The following is a 15,241-nucleotide window of genomic DNA, read 5'->3' as shown; positions in this document are numbered from 1 at the left end:
CTACCTCAGTCGAACAAAACCTAGAGACTTCCTTAGTATTAGATTTTATGCACCAGCTGTTGTTTACAAATATACACAGACCGCCACCCCTTGTCTTACTGGAGTCAGCCGTTCTATCCTGCCGATGTAGGGTATATCCCACGACTCGGTGAAACATAAGATATTACAGTTTTTAATGTCCGGTTGGCAGGATATTCTTGATCTTAGGTCGTCCATTTTGTTTTCAAATGATTGTACGTTGGCTAATAGGATTGATGGAAGAGGCAGTTTACTCACTTGCCGTCGGATCCTTACAAGGCACCCTGACCTACGTCCACGATGTCTCTGTCTCTTTCTCATGCGAATTACAGGGATTTGGGTATTGTCGGGTGTCTGTAGAATATCCTTTGCGTCCGACTCGTTGAAGAAAAAATCATCGTCCTCTACGAGGTGAGTAATCACTTTTCTGATATCCAGAAGCTCTTTTTGGTCATAAGAGACGGTGGCAGAAACATTATGTACAGAATAAATTACAAATAACGTGAAAAAACATAAATAATAACACAATTGGTTAGAGGGCCGTAAAACGGCAGCCATCTCCTCCGGCGCATCTTGCTTTGTGGACTCCACCAGACATGTTGCTCTCTGGTTTTGTGATGAAACAAAGGTGCAGTGAATCTATTCTGCCACTGTCTTTTCTTATTGTCTTGGCCTTTGGCCTATATATCACGGTGGCAAGGCATATGAACTAGCTGGTTAGGTTATAGAGCAAACAATGCAATTATCACAACACATACAGTTGAAGTCGGAAGTTTATATACACCTTAGCCAAATACATTTAAACTCAGATTTAATCCTAGTAAACATTCCCTGTCTTAGGTCAGTTAGGATCACCACTTTATTTTAAGAATGTGAAATGTCAGAATAATAGTAGAAAGAATGATTTATTTCAGCTTTTATTTATTTCATTTCATTCACAGTGGGTCAGAAGTTGACATACACTCAATTAGTATTTGGTAGCATTGCCTTTAAATTGATTAACTTGTGTCAAATGTTTCGGGTAGCCTTCCACAAGCTTCCCACAATAAGTTGGGTGAATTTTGGCCCATTCCTCCTGACAGAGCTGGTGTAACTGAGTCAGGTTTGTAGGCCTCCTTGCTCGCACACGCTTTTTCAGTTCTGCCCACACATTTTCTATAGGATTGAGGTGATGGCCACTCCAATACCTTGACTTTGTTGTCCTTAAGCCATTTTTCCACAACTTTGGAAGTATGCTTGGGGTCATTGTCCATTTGGCAGACCCATTTGCGACCAAGCTTTAACTTCCTGACTGATGTCTTGAGATGTTGCTTCAATATATCCACATAATTTTCCTTCCTCATGATGCCATCTATTTTGTGAAGTGCACCAGTCCCTCCTGCAGCAAGGCACCCCCACAGCATGATGCTGCCACCCCTGTGCTTCACGGTTAGGATGGTGTTCTTCAGCTTGCAAGTAACACCCTTTTTCCTCCAAACATATAACGATGGTCATTATGGCCAAACAGTTCTATTTTTGTTTCATTAGAACAGAGGACATTTCTCCAAAAAGTACGATCTTTGTCCCCATGTGCAGTTGCAAACAGTAGTCTGGCTTTTTAATGGCGGTTTTGGAGCAGTGGCTTCATCCTTGCTGAGCGGGCTTTCAGGTTATGTCGATATAGGACTCGTTTTACTGTGGATATAGATACTTTTGTACCTGTTTCCTCCAGCATCTTCACAAGGACCTTTCCTGTTGTTCTGGGATTGATTTGCACTTTTCGCACCAAAGTACGTTCATCTCTAGGAGACAGAACGCGTCTCCTTCCTGAGCGGTATGACTGCTGCGTGGTCCCATGGTGTTTATAATTGCGTACTATTGTTTGTACCGATGAACGTGGTGCCTTCAGGCGTTTGGAAATTGCTCCCAAGGATGAACCAGACTTGTGGAGGTCTACAATGTTTTTTCTGAGGTCTTGGCTTATTTCTTTTGATTTCCCCATGATGTCAAGCAAAGAGGCACTGAGTTTGAAGGTAGGCCTTGAAATACATCCACAGGTACACCTCCAATTGACTCAAATTATGTCAATTAGCCTATCAGAAGCTTCTAAAGCCATGACATCATTTACATTTACATTTACATTTTAGTCATTTAGCAGACGCTCTTATCCAGAGCAACTTACAATTAGTGAGTGCATACATTTTCCATACTGGAATTTTCCAAGCTGTTTAAAGGCACAGTCAACTTAGTGTATGTCAACTTCTGACCCACTGGAATTGTGATACAGTGAATTATAAGTGAAATAATCTGTCTGTAAACAATTGTTGGAAAAATAACTTGTGTCATGCACAAAGTAGATGTCCTAACCAACTTGCCAAAACTATAGTTTGTTAACAAGACATTTGTGGAGTGGTTGAAAAACAAGTTTCAATGACTCCAACCTAATTTATGTAAACTTCCGACTTCAACTGTAGGTTGTAATATATTATTTTTCCTGGCTTGTCTTCCCCATTGATTTTAACCATGCACCAATACTGCGGTGACCATAGTAACGGAGTAAACAAACATTTTCAACACATGTAAAAGTGAATTTTTATAACACCATAAGCATTCATAAAAGGTATTTAAAGGCAAGATAAATTATTAACTAAAAAATCGATTAGAAAACTAATTATTTGTTATTGTTAGACGTGACACTGTAAACCTATAATCATAGAATAGGCCCTTTTCACGATGACGTCATCTAACTTCCGCCTTTCCGCGTAGCAGGTTAACTTCACTTCCGTTCGCCCGTAACCTGAGACTTCTCTTCTGAGGTACGTTTAAGTTAAATTAGTAAAGTTAAGAGTAATAATGTTTACGTATATGCAATGGTTTGTAACTTGCTAACGTTATTGTTAATTCATAATTGTTCACTGCCTTAGTTACTTAAAAGTGGGCTAACGTTAGCTAACAACAACTTAGTACCAGATACCGATAACGTTAAAAGGTAGCGTTACATTGCTGCCTGGCTGTAATGTAACAAGTTTACTTAGCTAGCTATCTAACCCTTTGTTAGGCAGTTAGTTTATTCATGAATGTATAGTAACTCACCTATTCAAATACTGTTGTGCATGATAGCTAGATAAATATTGATTCCTGGTCAAAGCTGAATGTTAATTTAGCTGTTTCTTTTCTCCCGGTGTCTGTATCGCAACAGTATCCCATCCAACACCGAAGCATGGCACAATCTTCGAGAAGATGCTATTGCAGTGTACCATTTTGTTCAAACAACAAACAGAAATTCCCGTATCTTCCCGTAAAAATCTCCTCAGCTCAGCAGGGAGGACACTCTTAAGACCCAGGCCATCGCCCGGCTGAGGATTTTAGTCGAGAGGGCCATACGGAGGGTGAAGGAGTACCATATCTGGGATGGGCTTGTTCCTCTTTCCACAGTGGGTTCAGTGAATCAGCTGTGGGCCATCTGCTGCCTCATGTCGAACTATCAGGGACCTCTTGACATTAAAGGAGACAAACCAGTCTGATGTTTTTGTCAACTGGAAGTTGTATATTTCCTGAGTAAGCTAGATGGGCTGTAAATAGAAGTACTTTTATATTACTGTATTGTATGTACAAAAAAATGTAAATATGAATTAACTTTGTTGGTAATTTAATTGATCTAATGTTATACTGTATGTTTTTGTTAAGGGTAATAACTTTTCATAGCTATTAATGAACCTAATGTGATATATTGTAAAAATATCCAACTATTAACCATGTTATGTGCTTATGTGTCATGGCACTGATGGAACTATTAAATATATGTTTGCAAGCAACTGCTTCCAATCCTTTTTGATTTTGGTAAGAGCATTTACAACATCGCAATCCTTTTCAAAATTTGTATTTCAATACATAGATATACAGTATATAACACAATTAAGTTCATTTGCAGTTAAAGAAAAACATGTCGACATTTACATCACAATCCTTTTCAAAATGTGTGTTTCAGTACATAGGAGATATACAGTATATGACAAGTTAATTTGCAGTTAAAGAAAAAAAATGTCAAAGGTTCACCTTCCACATTTACCTTAACACTATTTACACATAAAATTCTGCCTTATGTTTTATAACTTAAGAAGACATCCATGTAGATGTTATAATAGAAATGATCAAGCTTCTGTCGCATTGAGTGGATAATCTCCTCATCCCTAAAGATTCTCTCAACTGTGAAGTCAGTGCGGGTATCTGTAATGAAGTCACACCACTGAAGTCCGCTTAAGGCGAGTTGGCCTTGAACCTGATAGTAGTATTTGTGGCTCTTCTTAAGGCAGGCCTGGCCTTTAACTGTGATCAGGTGTTTAACTTGGGTAACATTTTCAACATCGCAACTCTTAACCTCAGCAAGACCAAATGGTGGTGCTTCTGTTGGGCAGAAGACTTTAGCATCCAGGCTGGCTGCAAGGTGAGGTGAATCAGGGTGGATGATGACCCCGCATTGTTTCAGAGAGACATCACAAAAATCAGAATATTGCCTCAGTATCTCAGGTTCCAGATCCAACCCTCTTCTCATAGCAGCTGTCTGAGGAGTTCCTCTCAGAATGCGGGTTGCCAAAGCCTTGGCAGACAACTCCCCCCACGAACATGGCATATTTCACGGAATCTGCTGGCTGTCAGTCGGGGTTTGCGTACCTGGCTCCACAGCTGGCATTCTGACTGCATTCTTGTTTCTGCTTCAATAGCAGCAGACATCTCCTCTGACACAATCAGGCTGTCCAAATGACATTGTTGTATGTAGTTGGGCTCAAAATCAATGGGAAATTTAAAGTTGTAACCTTCAATAGGCAACTGAGGAAACTCACTGGCACCAGGGTGTTTAATAATATCTCTACTTAATTCTAGAGGGCACTGGTAAGAAAGCACAGACCCAAATGGCACAGGGCCAAATTTAGAGTCCACCAAATTAAGGCCCTCAAGCCCGTGCAGCAATTTGCAAATCCCTGGTTGTGGACGGATGTCTTTCAGTTTCTCAGCACTGGCCATGACGTGAGGATCCGGAATAGGCCCTGGCATGAAAGTGAGATATGTCAAGTTTAGATTTCATTAAATGCCACCTTATCTTTTTCACTAAAAAAGACAACCACACTCATCCAGTCTCGTACATGCTTCTAATACAAATAAAAAAATATCCACTGAAAGTCTATATAAAAAGTAACAAATAATAATCACTTTTATGTTTGTATTATTTTAGAAATGCACTAAAGTCTTTGTGCTCTAGTACAGGCGGGGGCTCATTCAGACTCACCATCATAGGCTCGGTACAGTGTGCACTTCACACCAGCTCTGACACTTGTTTTTTTCTTAGCCGCTGGTTTACACACCGCCATATCATTGGTGGCCTCTGGTACAATTCCCTGTGATATAATAATGATGAACAATACATTGTCAAAAGTCAATACAAACTGCAAAGTTCTGCATCAGTGTAACAAATAATGTCTGACCTGTGTCCTAGGCCGGTGCCAGGTCTGCAGTGCGCTGGTGCATGACAGAGGCAATGGCACTGTCTTAAAGCCCATGGTAACATAGTGAGCACTTTGAAAAAGAAGTGCTACTATGTGATTACATAGTGCTTTCCCAGCAGAGCAGGAACATGACATGTGATTGAGTACCACAGGAACCTCTGCAGAGTCTAGTGTAACCTGTTCATAGAGACATAACAATTAGTGCTGTACTTACAAAACATTTTTTTCTGCGTTTCATTATAAACTACTGTACACAATTTTCAAAACCCAATTTCTTTTTTTAATTAAGAAAAAATTGGCTGTTCTGAAACCTTTGACAAGTAGTGCCAACACTTATCGAAAATTTGAACATTTTGAGTTATCACAGAATCTTTCCCAGTCTTTATTGCCGTCAACAACCCACATCGGTTTGTAAGAATTTCGTTGTGTATTAAGTTTAATGATACAAAATCAGAGCTCAGACTGAGAAACAAACTGATCCACAGTGGAACTTTGTGGAATCATTCTTATTAAATCTGCAACCGCAGCAAAACACAACAAAAAGAAAACTTATCTATCTTAACCTATCTTATCATAATGTTAGAGAACTGTTTATCTGAGAAACCTGAAGCCGATGAGCCTCCTCATTTTTCTTCATGGACCTGTAACATCGCCCTCTCACTGTCACCTCACCGTTAACTACACTTGAGACTGTTTCAATACAGTGATTGGGAGAAAGGGCGCAGCATTAGCCATTAATACATTACTGACTCTTATTTTACGGTCGATACAAACAGCAGTAATATTAAAAAGAGGCTGCAAAACAGAAACTCGTCAGCTCATAACCTTCGCTAGCATAGGGCTAATTTAAGCTAAATAAAGATAAACACGTACCTTCATAATCAAACAGGTAACCTTCAACGAAGAACTTGTAGCCTTTATCAAGCTTCGATCTTGAAGTAAGGGACCACTTGTCAGCAAGTCGTTCTACGTCGTTAAGTCGTATTGGTGGCAGATGTGAAAGGGACTGGGTGAACTCCATAATGATGTGCTACTAGCTAAGCGTTCCTAAGCGACACCGGATGTAAACATAACCTGCATCGCGGCAGAACGGAAGTTGTCTGACGTCACGTGAAAAGGGCCTATTGTACTGTCAGCTAACTTAGCTGATCTGTTACATGTACGTGCTGACTTATCACCACGCAGGCTACTTTGTGTTGAGTGTGTTGGAATGCGAATGTGCCTCGACCAATGAAAACTTGTGATGGGCGGGGCCGGCACGGGCCGAACCCACCTGGTTCAATGTGCTGCAGCGAGGGGTACTTGCTCCGGTGCGCACGCGGCATTTAATTGCGCTCTGAACAATGGACAAGCATCCGAGTGGAGAAAACCTAGACGTGTGAGGGGGTGTATTTCGAGAGAATTTCATATAGGCTACTGCAGTGTAGGCCTACAAAATAGACAATTCGGTCACGGAAGTTTATTTTGTATTTTTTTACAGTACATTACACATTTACTTTGTTTAGCAATGCATTATACAAATGTTGGACCTTTTTGCGAATGTCTTCCATTTCAGGTAAGATATCTATAGCACACAATTAGAACAATTCATAATTTGATAACAATACTGTGTTTGTGATTTAACTTAAAACTGAGGCAAACATATTCAGGAGAATATATCTATCCATGAACTTTAGAGCGCAAAGTTCCAAACGCATTCTTGAAGGTTTCCAGAGTAGCCTATATTTTCATAGGGACGTGCCTATGGTGCTTTCGATGGTATCGCTATGGCATGGTTATTGGCATCCCACCACTAGTTGTTGAGGGTTTAAACGTTAAAAAAGTTATGGGGAACGATTTACTTTGACTACATATCCATACCGCATTCATTACACATCTATAAGCATTTCATTAACGTTTTATAAGGACCTAAAGGTTAATGAAATATATCCATAGCATATCAATCGCGCATTCATAGCATGCTATGCAATATCTCATTTTTAGGTATCTTAAAGATGCATTATTACAATGACAGCATAGTGTCATGATTATGGCTGTTCTCAAACGTGTGCTTCTGCCATACCAGTGTTAGTGAATATGCCAAAAGGCCAAACCACGTTTTGAAAACTATGCTGATATAGCCGGCCTGTACCAGCCTCATTCCCCCCACTGGGCAGAATAGGCCCTTGGCGTACCTTCTTTTTCTCACTGAAGGTCAATGGTGCATGAAAAACCCCACATGGTTGAATCCCCAGAGTACATTTTACGGATCAAATCGTGTAGTTGAGGGTAATAAGTCTTTCGTAACTCATTTATAGCCCTCCTCCACATCACAATTAAGTTGGTCATACTGGTCTATAGCACACACATGAAAGGTCTATGTATGAATTCTATGCAGTCAAAGTAAAGTAATCTATTTTCCCATTCATAAAGCATTTATAGCTAAGCACTTCATGGTAATTAACTGTGCAGTTTGCCACTCTAATCTATAACACCAACATTAAAGGTCTATGTATGAATTCTATGCAGTCAATGTAATGTAATTTCTATTTTCCCATTCATATAAACATACCTCACTTATCAAAAAGAACACGGACACAACACAGAATTGTAGGCCTAAATGAAGCACATTAAACTATTGCTGAGGACTTCGCCGAATAATCCTACTATTGACATTTTATAGGTTTACTTTTGGTTGAATAGATTTAACAAAGATTCATATTCAAAGCATAAAAATGCAATTCCCACATTCCAGACTCATAGCAATAACTATTTAAGTGAGTAAAACGTAGTAACACGGTGGTAAAGCTAGTAGCTAGCATTTCCCCATTGTTCACTAATGTAGCTAGCTGCTAGCTAAACCCCTGCCCTGGCAATGTCAACACTTGGTCAATAAACTTTACAAAATCATCATAAAACTCATAAAACATTTAGTTAACAATGGTAGCTATCTCATCATTTTAAAGTGATGCAACGGAACTTTTGTATAATTTCAGCTAGTAGGTTTGAAAGTGGTGATCACGAGCCAAAACGGGTCCCATTTTTTTGTGTACTATGTCATCCAATTGTGTATGATATGTTAATTTAAAAAAGATGCTCGCAATGATATGTTACGAATCCAATTCGTACAATATGTTACGAATTTGTTGTGCTTAAGTGTCACGCCCTGACTCTAGGGACTCGTATTTGTTGAGTCAGGGTGTGTATTTTCTGTGTCGTGTTGTGCTATATTGATTGTCTATGTTTAGATCTAGTATGTGTAGATCTATGTTGGCCGGTGTGGTTCCCAATCAGAGGCAGCTGTAGCTCGTTGTCTCTGATTGGGGACCATACTTAGGTAGCCTATTGGGACTAGTGGGTTGTGGGATCTTGTTCCGTGTGAGGTTTGTTCCATGTACCTTAGGACGTCACGTATCGTTAGTTTATTGTCTTTGTTCGTTGTGTTTATTCTATTTATAATAAACATGAATGCATATCACGCTGCGCCTTGGTCCTTCTCGTTCGTCAACGAACGTGACATTAAGATCCCGACTGCATCTTTAAGACCTTGTACTTTTGCACATTTAACAACAGGACAAATTAAGAGACAGAAACATTGGGCTTGTTCGACATTGCAGCCGACAGTGCAGTCGACTGCCGACTGACTGATCTACAAAGAACCATGAATCATAAATAACTACTCATTATTGTTTGTAAGTCAGTCAGTCACAATTTACATTTACATTTACATTTTAGTCATTTAGCAGACGCTCTTATCCAGAGCGACTTACAGTTAGTGCATACATTTGTGCATAGTGCATTTATTTTTTCATACCCCCTGTGATTACGGTTTTGATCCTCTTGAACACAGCCATCATGACATTCTTTCAATTTTGGCTGCACCAAAGATGATCAATTATATTGACAAGATAGTTGAGTGACTGCTCTAGCAATTGAAATATATGTCCTCAAAGATGGAAGGCAGGCGGGAGGAGGCAGAAGCATCCAGTTGCAGATTATGCACTCTGATGCCGCCTGGTCTGCGAATCGCAAAGCGCGTGCATCTCTGATGGTATATTTGTGTCTCAGTTGGTATGTGTGCGCAACCTGAACTCGCAACGTGTTCCAGAGCGTCAGTGGGCTACGCACATACTAGTCAGCGCACTAGCTCTGGTCCAGGGCGTTATATTAGTGTGTTAGTATCATAGTGGTCAAAGTTGGGAGAGTTAGCTAGCTAGCTATATGTTCAGGATGAATTCAGTTATGATCGTTTCTGGATACAATGTTAATGCCAAAAATCACTACAACCAAGCAACCACTGTTGCTTGTGCTTTAGCTGTTACCTTGATAAATTGGCTACACCGGCTAGCTAGCAAAGATACTGATAACGAACCCCTTTTGTCTGTGCTACTAGCTAGGTCCCACCTCATCTCGTACAGTATGTCTCACAGTGTCTGTGGCCTGAGAATGTATCTGCTGGAGGTAAGATCAGGTGGGACCATTCTAGCCAATGAGAGGGCAGACATGCGTGTGAACAACAGGCACAACTCCGATATATACTGTATATATTTTTCAAAAGTTGCTAAAATGCCACGTGCGTCCGTTTATATCAGTGCATTCGTAACCACTTAACCATTATGAAACTTCTATTAGATCAAATAAGACTCACGTAGCAAATTAACAATACAACATTTTGTTCAGCAAATTGGACACTCATTGACCTCCATAAAAAATTCCTCACTTTGTGGTCTTATTTTCGTGAACAGATTTTGGGCGGAGTAACCCCTCTTGCTTTGCCTCTTCCTCTCTGGCTGCACCATAGAGCTAGATAGAGGACTCATCTTTGTATCGGTGCCATTATAGCGTCAGTGACAGCATAGGCAGCGCCATTGAGGCAATCTCCATTTTGAAGTAGTCCATTTTCTTCTTCACGATTGGCTGATCCCTCCTGATGACCCGGTTGGACATGACTCCAATTGGGTCACCAGGAGGGATCAGCCAATGAAGTTGGAAGTCCAACCCAGTTGATTACATTAAAATGGTGGAAGCACGCAATGGCACTGCCCATGCTAATACAGCCTTTTGGCCACTAGAGGCCTCTATCATTCTCTGTGGGATGCACACACAGGTGGAGACAAAGATGGTGGATAAATGAAGACAGTTCACTCAAGCCGTTTACTATTTTAAATCTGAACACATCAACAACTGCATCCCACGAAGCATCGTTACCTATCCACAAAAGCCCCGGCCCTTGCAGAGCAAGGGAAACAACTACTTCAAGGTGTCCGCACGAGTGATGTCACAGATTGAAACGCTACTAGCGCACACCACTAACTAGCTAGCCATTTCACACCGGTTACACTTACCCCCGTTTGACCTCCTTCTCCGCAGGAACCCCAGCAGCTGGGCAAAGCCCAAGTGAGTTATCTATTAGCATCAATGTAAAAGTATACGTATGACGTCACCTATTGAAACGCTTCTACCGCACAACGCTAACTAGCTAGCCATTTCTTACCGGTTACACTTTGAATATTAATCTTTGTTAAATATACTGAACAAAAATATAAACGCAACATGCAACAATTTCAAAGATTTTACTGAGTTACAGTTCATATAAGGAAATCAGTCACTTGAAATACATTAATTAGGCCCTAATCTATGGATTTCACATGACTGGGAATACAGATATGTATCTGTTGGTCACAGATACCTTAAAAAAAGGTAGGGGTGTGGATCAGAAAACCAGTAAGTATCTGGTGTGACCACCATTTGCCTCATGCACCGTGACACATCTCCTTCGCATAGAGTTGATCAGGCCTACTGTAGCTCAGTTGGTAGAGCATGGCGCTTGCAACACCAGGGTTGTGGGTTCGTTTCCCACGGGGGGCCAGTATGAAAAATGTATGCACTCACTAACTGTAAGTCGCTCTGGGTAAGAGCATCTGCTAAATTACTAAACATTTTTGAGGCTGTTGTGGCCTGTGAAATGTTGTCCCACTCCTCTTCAATGGCTGTGCGAAGTTACTGGATATTGACGGTAACTGGAAGACGCTGTCGTACACGTCGATCCAGAGCATCCCGAACATGCTCAATGGGTGACATGTCAAGTGAGTATGCAGGCCATGGAAGAACTGGGACATTTTCAGCTTCCAGGAATTGTGTACAGATCCTTGCGACATGGGGCCATGCATTATCATGCTGAAACATGAGGTTTACAATTACAATTTACAATTTAGTCATTTAGCAGACGCTCTTATCCAGAGCGACTTACAGGAGCAATTAGGGTTAAGTGCCTTGCTTAAGGGCACATCGACAGATTTTTCACCTAGTCGGCTTGGGGATTAGAACCAGCGACCTTTCGGTTACTGGCACAACGCTCTTACCCACTAAGCTACCTGCCGGTGATGGCGGTGGATGAATGGCACGACAATGGGCCTCAGGATCTTGTCACTGTATCTCTGTGCATTCAAATTGCCATAACAAAAATGCAATTGTGTTTGTTGTCTGTATCTTATGCCTGCCCATACCATAACCCCACCGCCACCATGGGGCACTCTGTTCATAACATTGACATCAGCAAACCACTCGCCCACACAATGCCATACACGTGGTGTGGGGTTGTGAGGCCGGTTGAACGTACTACCAAATTCTCAAAAATGATGTTGGAGGCAGTTTATGGTAGAGAAATGAACATTAAATGCAACTGCTCTGGTGGACATTCCTGCAGTCAGCATGCCAATTGCACGCTCCCTAAAAACTTGAGACATTTGTGGCATTGTGTTGTGTGACAAAACTCCACATTTTAGAGTGGTCTTTTATTGTCCCCAGCACAAGGTGCACCTGTGTAATGATCATGCTGTTTAATCAGTTTCTTGATATGCCACACCTGTCAGGTGGATGGATTATCTTGGCAAAGGACAAGTGCTCACTAAAATTTGAGAGAAATACGCTTTCTGGTGCATGGAACATTTCTGGGATCTTTTATTTCAGCTTATGAAACATGGGACCAACACTTTGCATGTTGCGTTTATATTTTTGTTCAGTGTATATTCAAGAAAAGTCCAACTGAAAAATGTAAATAGTATTAACTTTAGTAGGATTAATTATTCGCCGATGTCCTCAGCTGTCACGTTGTATAATGATTAGAAGACAGGTGCAGGAATACGTATTAGGGGTTTTATTACTCCACCCAACACAAACACGTATATATATACCAAAGGGATGTAACCCAAACAAATAGAAGGGTGTAACCTCTACACAATACATGGGACGAGACCCGTAAACAACAAGAGCACAATACACGGTACTCACGAGACCAACGGACATGGGACAATAATCGACAAGGACAATGGGTAACAGAGGGCACATACAGTTGAAGTCGGAAGTTTACATACACCTTAGCCAAATACATTTAAACTACGTTTTTTTTTTTTTTTTACAATTCCTGACATTTAATCCTAGTAAAAATTCCCTGTCTTAAGTCAGCTAGGATCACCACTTTATTTTAAGAATGTGAATGTCACGAACAGAAGAGGACCCAAGAGCGCAAGTTCAAATTCAGAGTTCTTTATTCAAGGTTACAGGCGGGAAGAGGAGTCCCAGGGGTGTCAGGGGTCTTTCAGGGTCCTCCTGTGGGTACCTGTGCTCCGGGGGTCACCAAATGTCCGGGGGTGTCCAGTCCAAGTGCTTAGTGTGTGTGTTCCCCAGTGATGGAGCGGCGTATCGGGCTGAGGGTGGTGAAACGTCTGGGCACGCTCATCTGGTGGTCGGAGACCTGGGGGAACACACACACACAACAGCAATATGAATGGCAGGCAGAAGTACAGATCAGGGCTGGGCAAATATCGTGGTGAGAGACAGAAGGCAGAAACGAGTTACCGGAGGGGCTGAAGATCGGAGAGTAGTCGAGGTCCAGAAGGCAGGTTGGGATAGACGGGGCAGTAGAACAAGGAGGCAGTCAAGAAAGGATCGGTATCACAAACAGGAGTCAGAGCGCAGACAGGCAGGTTACTGGTCCGGGGTTTGAAGACGATCTGACAGGGCTTGGCTGAAAACCAGGGCTTGATATACTGGGAGAGGTAGTGGGGAAATGCAGTTCAGCTGGCAGAGTAATTAGAACAGAGTGAGGCAAGGTGAGGATGGTGAGTGGGAAATGCAGTGCAGCTGGCCAGGTAACAAGAGCAGAGCAGGGCAGGTGGAGCTAGTTAGGCTGAGTAGAGAGAGGGAGGTGAGCAGAGTGGAAGATAATTGAATGCAATTAATGTTGCTACCAGGGAGAGAGAGTGCTCATGACAGGACCCCCCCTCCAAGGGACGGCCCCAGAAGTCCCAAGAACAACATCATGCCGGGAGGGTGGAGGGGAGCAGGCGGCGGGTCAGAACTCCTCCGAGCGGTCCGAGTGAATCTCCTCATCCTCAGAAGGAGCTGGAGGGTCACGGTCGGGAGACAGGACAGGCACTGAGACAGGAGCAGGGCGGGCCGGACGGCTAGGAACCCCTCTTGGGCGGCCCCTACGGATTGCAGGCTGATCAGGATGTAGTCGGTGGAAGTCAGTGATAAGGGTCCGGTCCACTATCCTCCTGGCCGGGATCCAGGTCCTCTCCTCTGGACCATATCCCTCCCAATCAACGAGGTACTGGAGACCCCTACCCCTTCGCCTAGGGCGGAGCAGCCGCCGGGACGGTGAAGACAGGACCGCCATCTACGAGGCGCGGAGGAGGTGGCGCCGGAGCTGCAGGGACCAGGGGACTTTCATGGACCGGCTTGACCTTGGAGACGTGGAAGGTGGGGTGGACCCGCATGGAAGCGGGCAACTGAAGTCGGACCGCCGTTGGACTGATGACTTTCTGCACAGGAAAAGGACCAATGAAGCGAGGGCCAGCTTTCGTGATACAACCCGCAGCGGCAGATCCCGGGCAGACAGCCAGACCTTCTGACCAACCCGGTAAGTAGGTGCTGGGGTCCTCCGTCGGTTGGCACCGACGGCGTAGCTGGTTCCAGACTTCAGGAGCACAGTGCGAGCCTGGGCCCAAGTGCGGCGGCAGCGGCGGGCATACGCAAGAGCAGACGGACAGGTGGCATCCGCCTCCTGGCTGGCAAACAGTGGAGGTTGATACCCGTAGACACACTGAAAGGGGGGAGAGCCCGGTGGAGGAACTGGTGAGTGAATTATGGGCATATTCCACCCAGAGCAGGTGTTGAGCCCAGGCCCGGGGATTTTGGGAAGCCACACACCTCAGTGCCTTCTCCAGCTCCTGGTTCATGCGTTCAGTCTGGCCGTTTGACTGCGGGTGGAATCCAGACGATAGGCTGGCGGTGGCCCCAAGGAGATGACAGAACTCCTTCCAAAAGGTTGCTGAGAATTGCGGGCCCCGGTCTGACACTATATCCTGGGGTAGGCCATGGATACGAAACACATGTTCCAGGACCACCTGGGAGGTCTCTTTAGCAGAGGGTAGTTTGGGAAGGGGCACGAAGTGGGTCATCTTACTAAAGCGGTCAACAATGGTAAGGATGACTGTGTGTCCGTCAGAGGGCGGAAGGCCCGTAACAAAGTCCAGTGAAACGTGGGACCAGGGCCTCTTGGGTATGAGTAGGGGTTGCAGCAACCCAGCAGGAGGCTGGTTGGGAGTCTTGTTTCGGTTACAAGTGGGACAAGCTCGGATGAATTCTCGGACATCCCGTCTCATCCCCCGCCACCAGAACCGCTGGCGGACCAGATGAAGGGTGCGAGTGATGCCGGGATGACAGGCCAGACGGGATTCGTGCCCCCACTGAATCACAGG

The 15,241-nt window shown here is 43.4% G+C and overlaps 1 protein-coding gene across 1 annotated transcript in view; it reads left to right on the top strand.

The window, feature by feature from the left end:
- The first annotated feature begins 6,806 nt into the window (after positions 1 to 6,806).
- The window catches only part of LOC121580333 (erythropoietin-like), a 33,980-nt gene continuing 25,545 nt past the window's right edge, over positions 6,807 to 15,241 (top strand). Inside the window, exon 1 of the mRNA XM_041895385.1 lies at positions 6,807 to 7,053. Within this exon, the coding sequence (XP_041751319.1) occupies positions 7,038 to 7,053 (16 nt within the window). The 5' untranslated portion in view covers positions 6,807 to 7,037. The remainder of the gene's footprint in view (positions 7,054 to 15,241) is intronic.

The sequence above is a fragment of the Coregonus clupeaformis genome, chromosome 13 (genome assembly GCF_020615455.1).
Source record: "Coregonus clupeaformis isolate EN_2021a chromosome 13, ASM2061545v1, whole genome shotgun sequence".
NCBI classification, from domain to species: domain Eukaryota; kingdom Metazoa; phylum Chordata; class Actinopteri; order Salmoniformes; family Salmonidae; genus Coregonus; species Coregonus clupeaformis.
This window is presented reverse-complemented; position numbering and strand designations above follow the sequence as displayed.